At 42.2% G+C, this 15,006-nt stretch overlaps 1 protein-coding gene across 1 annotated transcript in view; it reads right to left on the bottom strand.

Moving 5' to 3' along the window:
• The window catches only part of Rbcn-3A (rabconnectin-3 alpha), a 185,250-nt gene that overhangs the window by 51,952 nt on the left and 118,292 nt on the right, over positions 1-15,006 (bottom strand). Inside the window, 8 exon segments of the mRNA XM_069336828.1 lie at positions 2,395-2,539; positions 3,669-3,779; positions 7,610-7,843; positions 8,442-8,683; positions 10,732-10,871; positions 12,807-12,928; positions 12,930-12,980; positions 13,501-13,733. Coding sequence (XP_069192929.1) covers positions 2,395-2,539; positions 3,669-3,779; positions 7,610-7,843; positions 8,442-8,683; positions 10,732-10,871; positions 12,807-12,928; positions 12,930-12,980; positions 13,501-13,733 — 1,278 coding nt within the window.

Genomic DNA, 15,006 nt, shown 5'->3' with positions numbered 1-15,006 from the left:
ATATCGCATATCAATCTGATAGCTCCAGGGAGCCAAAGGAGCTCCCCACAGAAAATAATAATAATTATTTCAATATATGTTTTGAAGAAAATGACTTAGAAAATTGAGAGCATATTTATCCATTATTATGCAAAGAAATGACAAGAACCTGATGTATCTGTGGGAAAACATTGAGGTCATACAATGGGATTGAGCTTGCATCTATGGGCTCCTCAATGGACAGTGTGTGTGGCTGCGGAGTCCAGGGATGGGAGTTCAATCCTACTGTATGGCTTCAGTATTTTCATATTACATATTACAAAGACTGGTGAAATATGAATCAATTTACAAATTGCTTGGACTAATTCTGGAAATGTGCAAAGTATCTGGATTGTGTTTATTGGTGTTAGTGTCTTTGCCAGTCAGGATAAGCAAAGCCAAGGGTTTGGATTCCACTATTCTACTAAAATCTGAACTTCATATTTAACATATTGATGAAACAAGGCAAAATTTGGAATATATTACTGAATATAAGATGCAATCCACAATATCACGGGTAATAATATTTTACAGTCATGATTTATTGGAGAGTCAAACTCAAAGACAGAGAGTATGAGATGGTTGTGCTACCGCTGCCTAGTTTATAGGACAAATGTCTCGTATTTTTGAGGCGTAAGTTTGAGTCTTCGATGATCCAAGTGAATGAAATATAACTGAATATCAAAACTCTTCTACAAATTAAAAATCAACAAAGAATTAGAAAACTAGATTCTAAATACAATATATAATATAGCAAAGCTCTTCTTTCATACTTATATATTATATACCATTAAAATATCAAATCTCATAGATCATAAGAGTGCTTAAAACACATAAGTTCTGCATGCTAAAGAAGATTTTAGCAAATGAAACCTATGGCTTAGACTAGTGTGTAGCCAACCAATTAGAATGTCTGCTCTGAGTTAAGAACCCTTCGAGGCCGCGTGAGCCCGTCTTGCATGACTCACATCACCAGACGGCTCCCAATGATTTCCTAGTTTTTTATTTGTTGGGCTCTTGTATTTGTTGTAAATCCCATGAGTATGATGCAAGCAGCCTGATGCCGAGTGACAAATGAAAGTGCTTCAACATATTACTGACATTTTTAATCATGTTTATTTCATATTATGCAGTTCAAAACTTTGTACTGTATAATGAATTAGAGTAAATTTAAGATCGCTTTACCTGTTTTTTTTTTAACTATGTGTCAATTGACTGCAGATATTAGTTTTTTAATTCCCATTGTCAGGGAGAGGAAGCCTATAGTTAGGTTGATCAAGGTCCCACAAGTCAATTCACTACTGGTAGAAATGTGTCCCCCCCCTTCCCCCCGCACACACACACACACACACACACACGAGATGTACCTACTGTGGGCGCAACCCACAACGGTCACAATTTTTACGTATAATCTACCTAAGGCAAAAAATTTTTGTACTTGAAAATGGTAGTGTCTCACATAATTGACATACTATCCCGTTTTCTGTCTTGTGTCCTCTGGTAGGTTAGGAGAGGGAACTTTAGTAAGACAATTTTTTGACGTTGGGAAACCTTAGATGAACGAGCTGGTTGATGCATACCGCGACATAAGATACATAAAAGCAATGATGCATGGAAAGTAACAAAATTATAGTACAATTTATACAACAGAGTAAAATGTACCAATGTTTGTTGTTTACTGTGTTTTGTACTAAAAGAGCTCTTGCATTTGAAGGAAAATTAAGTAGTGAGTTAAAGACCAAGATGTACACTACAGAAGAGAAAGACATCACTATAATTAGAGCTAAGACACTTGTAACCCACTAGATCAATGTTAATATTGGTAACACAAATAGGATTACAAATTCCTCTAATACTGATACACAAAATAAATTAATACTGGCAATATTATAGATTGAAAGATTGTGTGTGGAAGAGGAACTGAGGGACCAGAGAAGCCCAAACCACACAAGCACCGAGTGATTGGGGTACATAGGTTCTGGTCTCGGTGTTTGAGGAAGATTGTGAATGAACGTTTAGCAACTATCAAGCTATTGATTTATCTCAGCATTTTATATCAAAGCTCTGAGGTTCTTTTAAGACAAAAATGTTGACATACAACATGAATTTGTGCAGAAACAAAAAAACATTAGTATATCAATTTGCTATGTTTTGTGCAGTTCAGATATCATCAATACGGTTCAAGTACGATGCAAGAGAAAAATTAAGCTGTGCCCAATATATTGAAGACATTCAGTTAAAATCACTAGTGTATTTTACACACACAAATTGTGCAATTATGTGTATTAAAATATGTTACTAAATATGGACTACTGTAGCAGGAGTGAGAGCAGATGCACGTATGTTAGAGCAGCAAGAGAGCGTGTGTGGGTGTACCTTTTTGTCCCTTACCAAGTAACTCGACCCCAGCAACTTCCAAGAACCGTCCTACCACTATCTTTGCTGCACGCACGGTGGCCAACCTCAGTAGGCACCAGGAATACGAATCTGCGTCACAGTGCTCTGTGTTTTCGGCCATGACCTGTTGCAGAATGAAACGGATGCACACATTATAAGTCAAAGCATTACAAAAGAAAGAATCATGGAGAGGATGGGCAGGCATCATCCGTCCGTCCATATGGCTGGGAGGGGTACAGCTGGGGGAGGGGGGGGGGGGTCTGATGTGGGAGATGAGGGGATGGAGAAAGCTGGAAGGGTGTGGGATGGGGGGAATGGAGGTAGGTAGTGGGGGAGGGTGACCAGCTCTGTCAACCACCTCACTACTGCTCGCCTGCACACACTGACACCTGCACGACCACTGCTGTCCGCCTATCTACCCACTTTGCCACCTGCCCCTCCACCATCCATTCATCCAGTCCCCCCCCCCCCCCACCATCCATCCATCCAGTCTCTCTCCACTGTCCATCCAGTTTCCCCCACCATCCATCAATCCAGTCCCTCCTCTACCATCCATCCATCCAGTCGACCTCCACCATCTGTCCAGCCACCCAATTCCCCCCACCATTTATCTATCCAGTTTCCCCCATCCATCAAGTGCCTTCACCATCCTTCCATCCAGTTCTCTCCACCATCCATCCATCCAGTTCCCCCAACCATCCATCCATCCATCCATTCAGTTCCCCCAACCATCCATCCATCCAGTCCCCTCACCATTCATCCGTCCATCTAGTCCCCTCACCATCCATCCATCTAATCCCCTCACCATCCATCCAGTACCCCACCGTCCATCCTGTTGTCCTTCCAAATACAATATTCAACTGCGATCGTCACTAGGCAGGAGACACTGGTAAAGTGTGTGTGCCTTGTCCTGCACGCCACCCCACCCCTTGCTCAGCAGAACAGACCCACGCATTCATCAACCCACACATGTATCAACAAACTCGAGCACTGTGGTAAACCTCGAGGACTGAGTAAAATTTTTTTGAAGAAATTGAGCTCGAGAACCGAAAAATTTGAAAACAGGGGCATTCAAAAACCGAGGTTCTACTGTATATATATACGTACATATATAAATGTTTATGTACTTTCCATACTTTTGAATACAGATGTACTATTTTAAAAGAAAAAGTAAAAAAATATTTTTTTTTCCTCATAAGTCAGGATGACAATTTTGAGTTCAATGAATAAGACTTGAACAATTATATACTTACCTTGGGTTCCTTGAACACATCTTCATCCTCCTCATAATCCATATCTACATCTTCAGTATCACTTGCAGAAGAATCATAATCAATGTTCTCATATTCAGGTGGTAGTGTGGGCTGAAAAAAAAAGTTCAATATAATGAAACGCCATTTTCTGGCGAGACCTTAGAGGCTCCCCGGAGCTATCTGAGCTGATATGAATGTATTATACCCTGGCATCAGTCAAAGCAAATAGAATTCTAGGCCTATCGGGGGACCACAAGCCAGAACCTGGCCCCCCTCAGAGAGGCATGAAGAGCAATTGCCTATAGAAACTGCCCGTTTGGAAGGAAGCATTCAATTTCTGCCACTGACTGGGTCAGGCACCAAGAAAAGTAGGCACCCCAAAACAAACCCTATCTGGTAAACAAAATTGCTACAAAAAGCCGAACTGTTGAACAGAACTCCCCAAACGAAAAATGAGCAAACGAGCATGACATCACGACCATGACTGCACTGCCATCTGTGCACCCCCCTCCCCCTGGGAAGGGGGAGTCCCAGACACTTGCACAGGCTATTCACACCCCTAGTTCTGAGGCTGGATGTCAACACACACAAAAACCACCAACTGGAGGGAGGGAGGAAGGGTTGCCAGGGAGCCTCAAGGGTCTCACCCAGAAAATGGCGTTTCATTACATTCAAAGCTGGTTTTCTGGGGGGAGCCCCTTTGGCTCCCCAGAGCTACTTAACCAAATAGAAAACAAGAGGGACTTACCCGGGAGGCAGTCACCACTAGCTTCTCAACTCAAAGTCGAGACAACTGGCTACAACCGCTGACCCAGTTTGACACATGCCTGACAAGGGCCAGGAACACTAATTAGGTAGCGAGCAGTCAGGACCCTGTTTGACCTCCAAAAACCCCGTGCCCAAGGGGTTTTGGTAACATCTTGGTAACAAGACATGTTACCAAAGATGGCAGCCAACACAGCAAACTTATGAACGTCATGGGCACGAGAATAGGCCGTAGGCTGGCTAGATCGAATAACCCTATGGATGACCTGGGAGGCCTGAACCCTGGAACAGGGAAGAAGGGAAACCGGGTTAACCCAAAGCGCATTCCTGGTCACCAACGCCGTGGCGTGCAAGTAACAGCGGAGAGCCGCGACTGGACACAACACATAATGCACCCCCGGCTTAACTAACCAAGCTTCAACAACCCAAAGGTCTTTCCAGAAAGTAGCAGTCCCATTCTTCGCCAGAAAAGGAGATGACTACAGACGAATAAACATACCACCAGGACCAAAAGAGCAGGAAACCCCTGTGCCAGAGGAGAACATGAAGCTGCCCGACCTGACCCCCAGAAGCCAATGCCAACAGGAAAAGAGCCTTGGAAAAACAATCCTGAACCGCTGGGGCCAACATAAACTGAGGCGAAGAGAGAAAAGAGAGAACCCGGTCCAATGACCAGGATGGCTCAGGTGGCGCGTGAGCAGGCCGGAGATGAAACAACGCACAAGACAGCTTGCGGACCAGTGCAGAAGTAACATCAACGCTGAACACAAGCTGCAGCAGCTCTGCCAGCGCCGCACGATCGAGACGACAGTATTCAGCATAAGATGATGGTTCTGGAACAACTGCGAAAGGTTGTTTTGTAGAACAACTACAAAACAACTGGAACAGAGATAGAAGTACAGCTATGAAAAGACAAGAAATAACAGAAGGACTGCCAGCAAACTTCATACTGCCAGCCGAGATGAAACACACAGGTGGGACACCATCATTGAGGCCACCTCCTCACCATACAAGTGGTGATAGACTCGAGTCAGAAAGACTAATCACATCAGCCAAAGAACTGAGGTGTGGATTCCCGGTGTGAGGGTCTGGGGCTCCCCCTTACCCCTTCCGGGGAGGGTGGGAGCTGCGCAGACGGTGGCGCGGCGACGTGTGACGTCATACTCGTTTACTCATTTTTGTTTGTGGAGTTCTGTCCACTAGTTCGACTTTCAGTAGCAATTTTTTAACCAGTACAGTGATTTGTTTCGGGATGCTCACCTTTCTGGGTGCCTGATCCAGTCGATGGCAGACATCCAGACATGCTTCTAACCACACAGGGGTTTCGACAGGCAATTGCTCCTCGTGCCTCTCTGAGGGGGCCAGGTTCTGGCTCATGGTCCCTGGTAGGCCTAGAACTCCATTCACATTGACTAATGCCAAAGTCTAATATCAGACTGGATATCTCCGGGGAGCCGAAGGGGCTCCCTCCAGAAAGAGGTCAAGGGATGGTTCTAGACAGAAAACTATCACCCGAGGACTACATAAAAGCCTATGTAAGAAGGCTGCATTGTGTAAGGAGCCTATGATACACCTTTCAATTTCATATATTTTTTTAAATACATGGATTATGAAATAGAGAAATTGTTCACAATCTTTGTGAGACCAAAGGAGGAATATGTAGTAGTTGTATGGTGCCCGTACCTTAAGAAGCACATCAACAAACTGAAAAAGTTGCAAAGACATATAACTAAATGGCTTCCAAACTGAAAGACAGGAGCTACGAGGAGAGATTGATTGACAGAGATTAAGCCACCCAAGAAGTGCACAGACATGAATAGCCAGTAATACGAGGAGAGGTTATAGGCATTAAATATGCCAAAGACAGAAGATAAAAGAAAAATAAGAGATATAATCACTACATGGTACGTTCAAAATAGTAACAGGAATCAACAAAATTGAAAAGGATGAATTCTCGTGACCTGAAATGTCAAGAACAAGATGTTATAGATTTAAGCTAACTAAACAAAGCTGCAGAAGAAATAAGAAAATTCACTTTTGCAACCGAAGTGGCAGATGGTTGGAACAAGTCAGAAAGTTATAGAGGCCAAAACTGTCAGTAATGACAGTACTGTCAAAGCATTACATGACAAAGAGTACTGGGTAGACGGGACACCACGAGCGTAGCTCTCATCCTGTAACTACACTTAGTTTTCAGTGGTGCAAAACTCATATAGAAACAACTCTGGATGGTAAACAACAAGAACACTGCAAAAAATTAGGCATATCCTTTAGTTTCCAGTAAAAACTGAAGCAAAACCTAAAATATTAAGGCTGACTGCAGTGAAATACTTTTAAAATACATATAACAGATATTAATTAGGAATGAAATCAAGTTGATGTGATATTAGCAGTGAACTTTAAGTACTGTGCTCCATATATGGCATCACTTACACATGTGCTCACACAGTAGATGCCATAGATTCAAGCTAAGGAAATAAAGGTGCCCACAAAATATATGAAACTTTTTCTATGCAAAAGCAGAGTTGTAGAAGTCTGGAATAAGTTAAGTAAGAAGGTGGTGGATGCCAAATCTATCAGCAGTTTCAAGGCATCAGATGACAAAGATACACACAGAAATCACAATAGCGTGACTTATCAAATGAATAAATCCACAAGGGCCGTTTAGAGGGTTCGAACTTACGTCCACGATGATCCCAGACACGCCTTAATCGACTGCACCACGACATGGTAAAAGAATCGCAACCGGGATTGTTACTGCTCTCACATGGATCCCACAATCTCTCTGAGACACAAACCAGGGTTTTACACAATTGCCCCATGCATATGTAGACAGAGCCCGAGTGCATGGGGGAATTGTGTAAAACCCCGGTTTGTGTCTGGGAGAGACAGCGGGATCCGTGTGAGAGCAGTAGCAATCTCGGTTGCAATTCTTATACCACGTTGTGGCGCTGTCGAAAGGCACATCTGGGATCATCCTGGACATAAGTTCGAACCCTCATCACGACCCTTGTGGATTTATTCATGACAAAGATTATTGGGAAGGCAGAACACCAGGAGCATAGCACTCATCCTGCGACTGCACTTACGCAGTTGCATAAAAAATAATAATTATTATGTATAATAATATAAGAATAATACGTAATTTCACAAAACTAATATAGTACAGTACTTACTTTCTTCATAAGCAGCGACACAATGGACATCTCTGGGGGCAGAAACTGTTCCCTGTATGCTGGCTTTGTCTCCCCATCACTAGAGAAGCCACGTGGATCCTGGAAGCCCAGCTGACCTAGAAGTTTCATGTTGAACTTGATGCGAGTCTTATGAAGGTTTGATATTGTTGACAAAATTCTTTCTCCACTCACTGAAGCTCCGCCACCAGCTTCCCTCTCTGTAGAGCTTTGATTCTGAGAAAAATACCATCACCGTATTGATTAACGCAAAAAAATACTAATTAAACCAAAAACCTAACACCAACAAATTTTCCTGAAATGATTCTGTAACCGACCATCATCTCAGCATCCTACAAAAGTCAGCCCCCTGAACTTGAAACTATGAGACATCCAATGCTGAGGTTCAACTTTACTCGAAGATAATCGTTTCAGGAATGACTAAATTAGCAATTTTTTACATTAAATATCTAACTGGTAAATACTTGTAATAAAAAATCCGTGTCAACCAATTTGATACCAAACCCAAATAAAACAAGAGTACATGGCAAATATATTATTAGGACAAAGTAGGAAAAAAGAGGAATTAGATCTCTAAAAGGAAAGATATTTAGGGCATTGAACCATAACATGCCCAACTGTAAGGAAGATTTGTTACAGTCAAGCATGTATAACCAATTATAAAATTAGCTTAATATTCATGGGAAAATAATGATTTCTTCAACACATACCATAATAATCAACTTGACTACCAAAATGATATCAGCAAAGAAAACAATAACCTGTTTATATATAATTCACATACTGTGATTTGATGCCATTGCTATCAACTTACAGGCAGGACATTGGTTATAACTTTTAGAAGTTTCTTAACTCCACCGCCAAAGAGTGTTGCCCAATCCTTTTCAGTTAGCGGTCTGGCGACAAGACGATGCAAAACATAAGCATCGCTCGCTGCCAAGCCATGGACTAGAAGACTCAGATACACCGCAACAAAGGCTTCACAGAGGAGGAGATTTAGTTTCGGGGTGTCTTCATCACGTTCTCGAGCCACCAAAGCTAGCAGGGACGTCACACCTGCAATGAAACAGTGTCGTAAATGATGTTGGATCCATGCAATGAATGCAAATATGTTTTCATAGTGGGTGGACAAATGCCGCAATGAATGCATAGATGGATAGAGAGATGGATGAATCACATGATACATGGATGCATAGTGGGATGGATGGATGGATGCCATGATATATGAATGAAGAGAGGGATGGATGACATAATACATTATGCTGGGGAAGGAGATGGATGACACAATATATGGATGACAAAATATATTATGTTGGGGCAGGATGTATGGATGATATAATATATGGATGAATAGTGGGATGGATAGATGCCATGATATATAGATAGTTAATCAGTGGGATGGATGAATTACATTATAATTCATAATGTATCCATCCCATAATGTATGGGATGGATACATTATGTTGGGGGAGGGAGATGGATAACACGATATATGTATGAATAGAGGAATGGATATATATGCCATGGTACATGGATGAACAATGGAATAGATGAATGAAGGGATACATGGATGCCACGATAAATAAATAGTGGGATGAATGGATAACAAAATGAATGGATGAAAAGTGGGATGGATAAATTGATTTACATATACTGTAAAGGACAGATGATGGTTTAGAAAGGATGCACATGTTGAATGAGTTGTAAGAATTAGGTGATGCTTCAGAGTTTGTCCAATTGGAATGAGCGGCTGCTAACAAGAGCCAAAAGAGACAACATTGAGACAAGCCTTAACCAGGGAGAAACCTTTCCTTTATGGACGAGTGTCTTTCAGTCTGAAACGAACAAAATGTATGCAACAGGGGCTCGTCCTTGATTGGTGTCTTCTCTCACTGCAGAAGTTACTAGGTGTGTGATGGCAGGTAATGAGCATGGGGGGAAAATTCCTGTATTTTGTTAGAGAGGCTTGAGGAGGAAATATTAGGTCGGAGAGGGCAGAACGGAAATATTATGTTGCAGAGGCCAGATGGGAAATATTAAGCTGGAGAGGCCAGAAGGGAAATATTAAGTTGGAGAGGCCAGAAGGGAAATATTATGTTGGAGAGGCCAGAAGGGAAATATTAAGCTGGAGAGGCCAGAAGGGAAATATTAAGTTGGAGAGGCCAGAAGGGAAATATTATGTTGGAGAGGCCAGAAGGGAAATATTATGTTGGAGAGGCCAGAAGGGAAATATTAAGTTGGAGAGGCCAGAAGGGAAATATTAAGTTGGAGAGGCCAGAAGGGAAATATTAAGCTGGAGAGGCCAGAAGGGAAATATTATGTTGGAGAGGCCAGAAGGGAAATATTAAGCTGGAGAGGCCAGAAGGGAAATATTAAGTTGGAGAGGCCAGAAGGGAAATATTAAGCTGGAGAGGCCAGAAGGGAAATATTAAGTTGGAGAGGCCAGAAGGGAAATATTAAGCTGGAGAGGCCAGAAGGGAAATATTATGTTGGAGAGGCCAGAAGGGAAATATTAAGTTGGAGAGGCCAGAAGGGAAATATTAAGCTGGAGAGGCCAGAAGGGAAATATTAAGCTGGAGAGGCCAGAAGGGAAATATTAAGTTGGAGAGGCCAGAAGGGAAATATTATGTTGGAGAGGGGAAATATGTTGGAGAGGGCAGAGGGAAAATATTCTGTTGGAGAGGCTTGAGGGGAAATATTATAATTCATTGTGTCGGGGGACAGGAAGCCAGAGTGTGTTCAAACACTTTTGGCTTTTATTGAGGCCCCCTCCCCCCCCAAGGCCGAATTACTGACCCCGCCTAGGATTCAGCCCCACAACAAGCTGACTCCCTCCCTCCTGAGTACCTACTCACTGTTAGGTAAACAAGAGGCATTAGGTAAAAGGAAATGTGCCCAACCATTTCTGTCTTGCCCGAGATTCGAACCCGGAATTCTCAATTGTGCATCAAAAACAAACCCGACTGTACTACCGAGACCCAAATTATGTTGGAGAAGCAAAAGTAAAATATTAGCTTGTTAGCTTGAGTTTAGGAAAAGAATTTTTATATGGCTAAACTTTATGACAGTCTGCTCGCACATAACATTATACAATTATCATTTACCGGGCCATTTGGCAGGAGCCGTGCACACTGCGAGCGGCTCGTCGTCATGAGGGGTTCCAGTGCGCGGATCACGTCCTACTAAATGAGACTCACGGTGAGCTACTGTCACATGCTGAATATCCACTCCCAAGGCAGCTACTCTGTAGGGTAAATGAAAGAGTTACTCGAGTGTCAACCTTAGAGAATTCAAGTACACTTCATGCTGCACTAATTGTCAATAAGGAAGCACAATTCAGTAGTAACATTAGTGAGAATATCAATTCGAGCAATGATGTGACCTGAACCAGCAATCAAGGAACTCCCAACCCCACACCATACCCCGGTACCACGACTTCACATGAGTTATACTACCTGGGATTCCACTGAATCCAGTAAATCTGGAGGCTTCTACTGAAGCCAATCCAAATTTTACATATAACCTCCATGCACTCTGGTGTACGTAATGTAGTTTAACAAAAGTATGCTCTAGTAACATTAATGCTCCTTTAACCCTCACACCATTCTAAATGCTTTCTGCAATTTCCTCCTGTATGCCAAGCACTATCTGCAATTTCCTTCACTACTCCAATAGCTATCAATGATTTTCTCCTGTATTCCAATTGCCATGAGTGATTTTCCTCATTTGTTTTGTTAAGTATTTTCAGAAATATGCACCTGGATGTAGTACTTTAAATAGCTGCACCGGTTAGAGGTTAAATCCCCTATAATTACTGGGTGCACTGAGGGAAGGGGGGGCACTTGTTAGCAACGGAGGGAGAAATTCATAGGAAAATGGGGATTAAGAAACCAATTAGCACCTTATCTTTAATATTCACTAATTAATTTTCCATAATAAAAAATCATTATTATTTTTACGTATTTCTCCACTCCTTTACCCATGGGTTCCTAGCTATGCTCATGCTTATATGTGTAAATTACCTATGTGTAATTATCTAAGTGTAGTTACAGGATGAGAGCTACGCTCGTGGTGTCCCGTCTTCCCAGCACTCTTTGTCATATAACGCTTTGAAACTACTGACGGTCTTGGCCGCCACCACCTTCTCACCTAACTTGTTCCAACCGTTTACCACTCTGTTTGCGAAAGTGAATTTTCTTATATTTCTTCGGCATCTTTGTTTAGTTAGTTTAAATTTATGACCTCTTGTTCTTTAAGTTCCAGGTCTCAGGAAATCTACCCTATCGATTTTGTCAATTCCTGTTACTATTTTGTACGTAGTGATCATATCACCTCTTTTTCTTCTGTCTTCTAGTTTTGGCATATTTAATGCCTCTAACCTCTCCTCGTAGCTCTTGTCCTTCAGTTCTGGGAGCCACTTAGTAGCATGTCTTTGCACCTTTTCCAGTTTGTTGATGTGCTTATTAAGATATGGGCACCACACAACCGCTGCATATTCCAGCTTTGGCCTAACAAAAGTCGTGAACAATTTCTTTAGTATATCGCCATCCATGTTTTTAAAAGCAATTCTGAAGTTAGAAAGCGTAACATAAGCTCCTCGCACAATATTCTTTATGTGGTCCTCAGGTGATAGTTTTCTATCTAGAACCACCCCCTAGATCTTTTTCTTTATCAGAATTCTTTAAAGATTTCTAACATAATTTATAGGTTGTGTGGGGCCCGCTCCCTATCTCGCCTGCTTGCTCCCTCTCTTGCCCACTCGCTCCCCTCTCCCGCTCGCTCGCTCCCTCACTCGCCTGCCCGCTCCCCCTCTCGCCTGCCTGCTCCTTTTCTCGCCTGCTTGCTCCCTCTCTCTTGACTGATCGCTCCCTCTCTTGCCTGCTTGTTCCCTCTCTTGCCTGTTCTCTCCCTCTCTCTTGCTTGTTTGCTCCCTCTTTCGCCCCCTCCCTTCCCTCCCACTCTCGCCCAATCCCTCCCACTCTCGCCCAATCCCTCCCTCTCTCGACCACTCCTCCTTTCTCTCATCCATTCCCTCCCTTTCTTGCCCACTTGCTCCTTCTCTCTCACCCATTCTCTCTTTCTGTTAAAGCTAAATTTTGCCAATAAATTCCTATTCAGTCACAGGAATTTGTAACCTTAATAATCAAGTTGAGAAATCATAAATGCACGTATACAGTACCTATGGTGAGTCTTGACGGTGAAAGTCTCAGAGTCACAAAGTGACTGGTATATACAGGCAGATAATGCAGCTGCCAAGTTGCGCAGGACAGTGGCATGGTGCATAAGTCGCAGTGTTAGACTGAGCAACCTCTGTTATTTCCACCAGGGACTGTAGCAGGTCATGAGTGCCAGCCTGTGCGAATAAAAATATGTTAGAACAACTAAAATTATTAGATACAGTAGCTCTAGATTTTTTACTAGGTTAAATCCCAGAATAAATCAAATGATTAATGAAATGCCCAATTTTGGCGGATCACTCGGTAGCTCCACGTAACCGAGCTTCAGGAAGCTACTGACAGGCCCCTCGCAGAGAAGGAAGTGAAATCAGAACTTTTAAGAAATGGATTTGAAATTAAAAAAGAGGCAACCACCATGACTGAAAAAATGAGACAAGAAATAATAAGCTGGCTGACTCAAATTCAAATAATAAAATTAAAAACACCAAGACATTTTTTAGTTAAGAATTGAATTTTGGTCCCTTAGATCACTTAACCAGGTTTGATATCCAGTTTGCTTTTCATCACTATAAAAACAATATAGTTTTAAACTCTTAAAGTGAGTACCATTAAGATCAAATGTTGTGTCTGGAAAGAATATCTTTAAACACACAATACTATTGTACCATCCCAGAGAAAACTGGATAACATAGCTACCTGTAAATGGCGAACAGGATCAGACACTACAGTCTTGTTGGAAGCAATAGATGCAGACAATAATGGCAGGGTGGTAGGGAATGGCAGTGGAGACAGTAGTTGTTGCTTGCTGTTCTCCTGCTGTAGTTCCTGTAGCAGTAATATCAACTCCATTCTAACCGAGGCCAGGCCACCGCCGCTGGACCCGTGCAGTGAGCAGTAACTCAACAGAGTCCTCAGCAATTGTTGATTAGCTGCAGAGTAACAAATCAATAATGAGATGTCAGGCTTACCACTCAGTGCACATTATCCTCTTAATACCGTACGCCTTCGTTACCGACAACTCTGTATCTGGATGAGCTAAAATAGAATTTAATACAAGTCTCAGAATTTGTTAGGACTTTCCTTTTGGTTTCAGCTGTTAAGCAAACTATGGTAGTTTTGTATTTAGAAGTACAGTATTTTAAAACACAATACAAAGAACCTGGTACCAAAGCTTAAAAATAGTAAAATATATATATATGTGCTTTAGTTTTAGATTTTAGGCATAATGAAATATAAAACAATGAAGTTAATATTTATATAAGTGTGTACTGTATATATTAATGTACATGAACATGTGTGTGTGTACACATCATCTGTGAGTCTTAGGGCTTAGGGCTTAATCGATGTGCTGACGCACTTAAGTTTCAAGCTCTTGGTAACTTGCTTCAGTTTCATATTTATTCTGAAGTAGAATTCTCTCTTTTTTTTGTTATCCTCCTCCTCCTCCTCTAGATGTGGAGCCACAAGAGACTTCACACAGAACCCCCATGTATAGGGGATGCAGATTCAGTGTTGTGTTTGTCTGTCGGAGAATGCGAGGGGCTTCTGTGAATTCCAGAAACTTCAGGTTCATCCTGCCTCAGTTTGTCATCAGGGGACTTCTACTATTCTGCCTCCTTTTCTTGCTCCTGGCATTGCTTTTGCTCCTTGGCAGGCACCTTCTCTTCTCTGGTTGATGAGGTTATCACATCTGAGGAGTTAGATGAGGAGTTGAGTTTGTTTCCACTTTCACCTTCCAAGGATTTGGTTTACCAACTTTGAATGTGTCGACCTTTTCATTAGTGGTTTTTGTACACTCATGCCCAGTTTCTGGTACTGTATAGATAATCTCCTGTTCCACCTTCAAATATGGTTCGATATCCTCCTCGAAAGTGTCTGGCTTCCACATCTGTTAACTTCAGGCTTTACTTACTCATATGGTATTGTGATGCCTTTGGTTCAACTCTGGTTTGCTCCCTTCTTTCCAAGTGGAAGATATAAGTCCTTGTGGCAAGGCCCTAATCAGGAGTTGGCATGATTTGTGCAGTCCTCTTTTCGTTATCTTATAAGCCCAGAGACTGCTTGCAACTGATGTCTTTGGGTGTCGCAGTTCTTAGAGTCTGATGCTTTGTTCCTCTAATCATGGACTATACATACCTGTTCTGGGGCTCCTATGGCGACTGACAGTTCTCTATTGGCAGTGGGAGCATCCACAGACCCATG

This window comes from Procambarus clarkii, chromosome 37 (genome assembly GCF_040958095.1).
Source record: "Procambarus clarkii isolate CNS0578487 chromosome 37, FALCON_Pclarkii_2.0, whole genome shotgun sequence".
In the NCBI taxonomy this organism is placed as follows: Eukaryota; Metazoa; Arthropoda; class Malacostraca; order Decapoda; family Cambaridae; genus Procambarus; species Procambarus clarkii.
The sequence above is the reverse complement of the archived record's forward strand: the minus strand, read 5'-3'. Positions and strand labels throughout refer to the sequence as shown.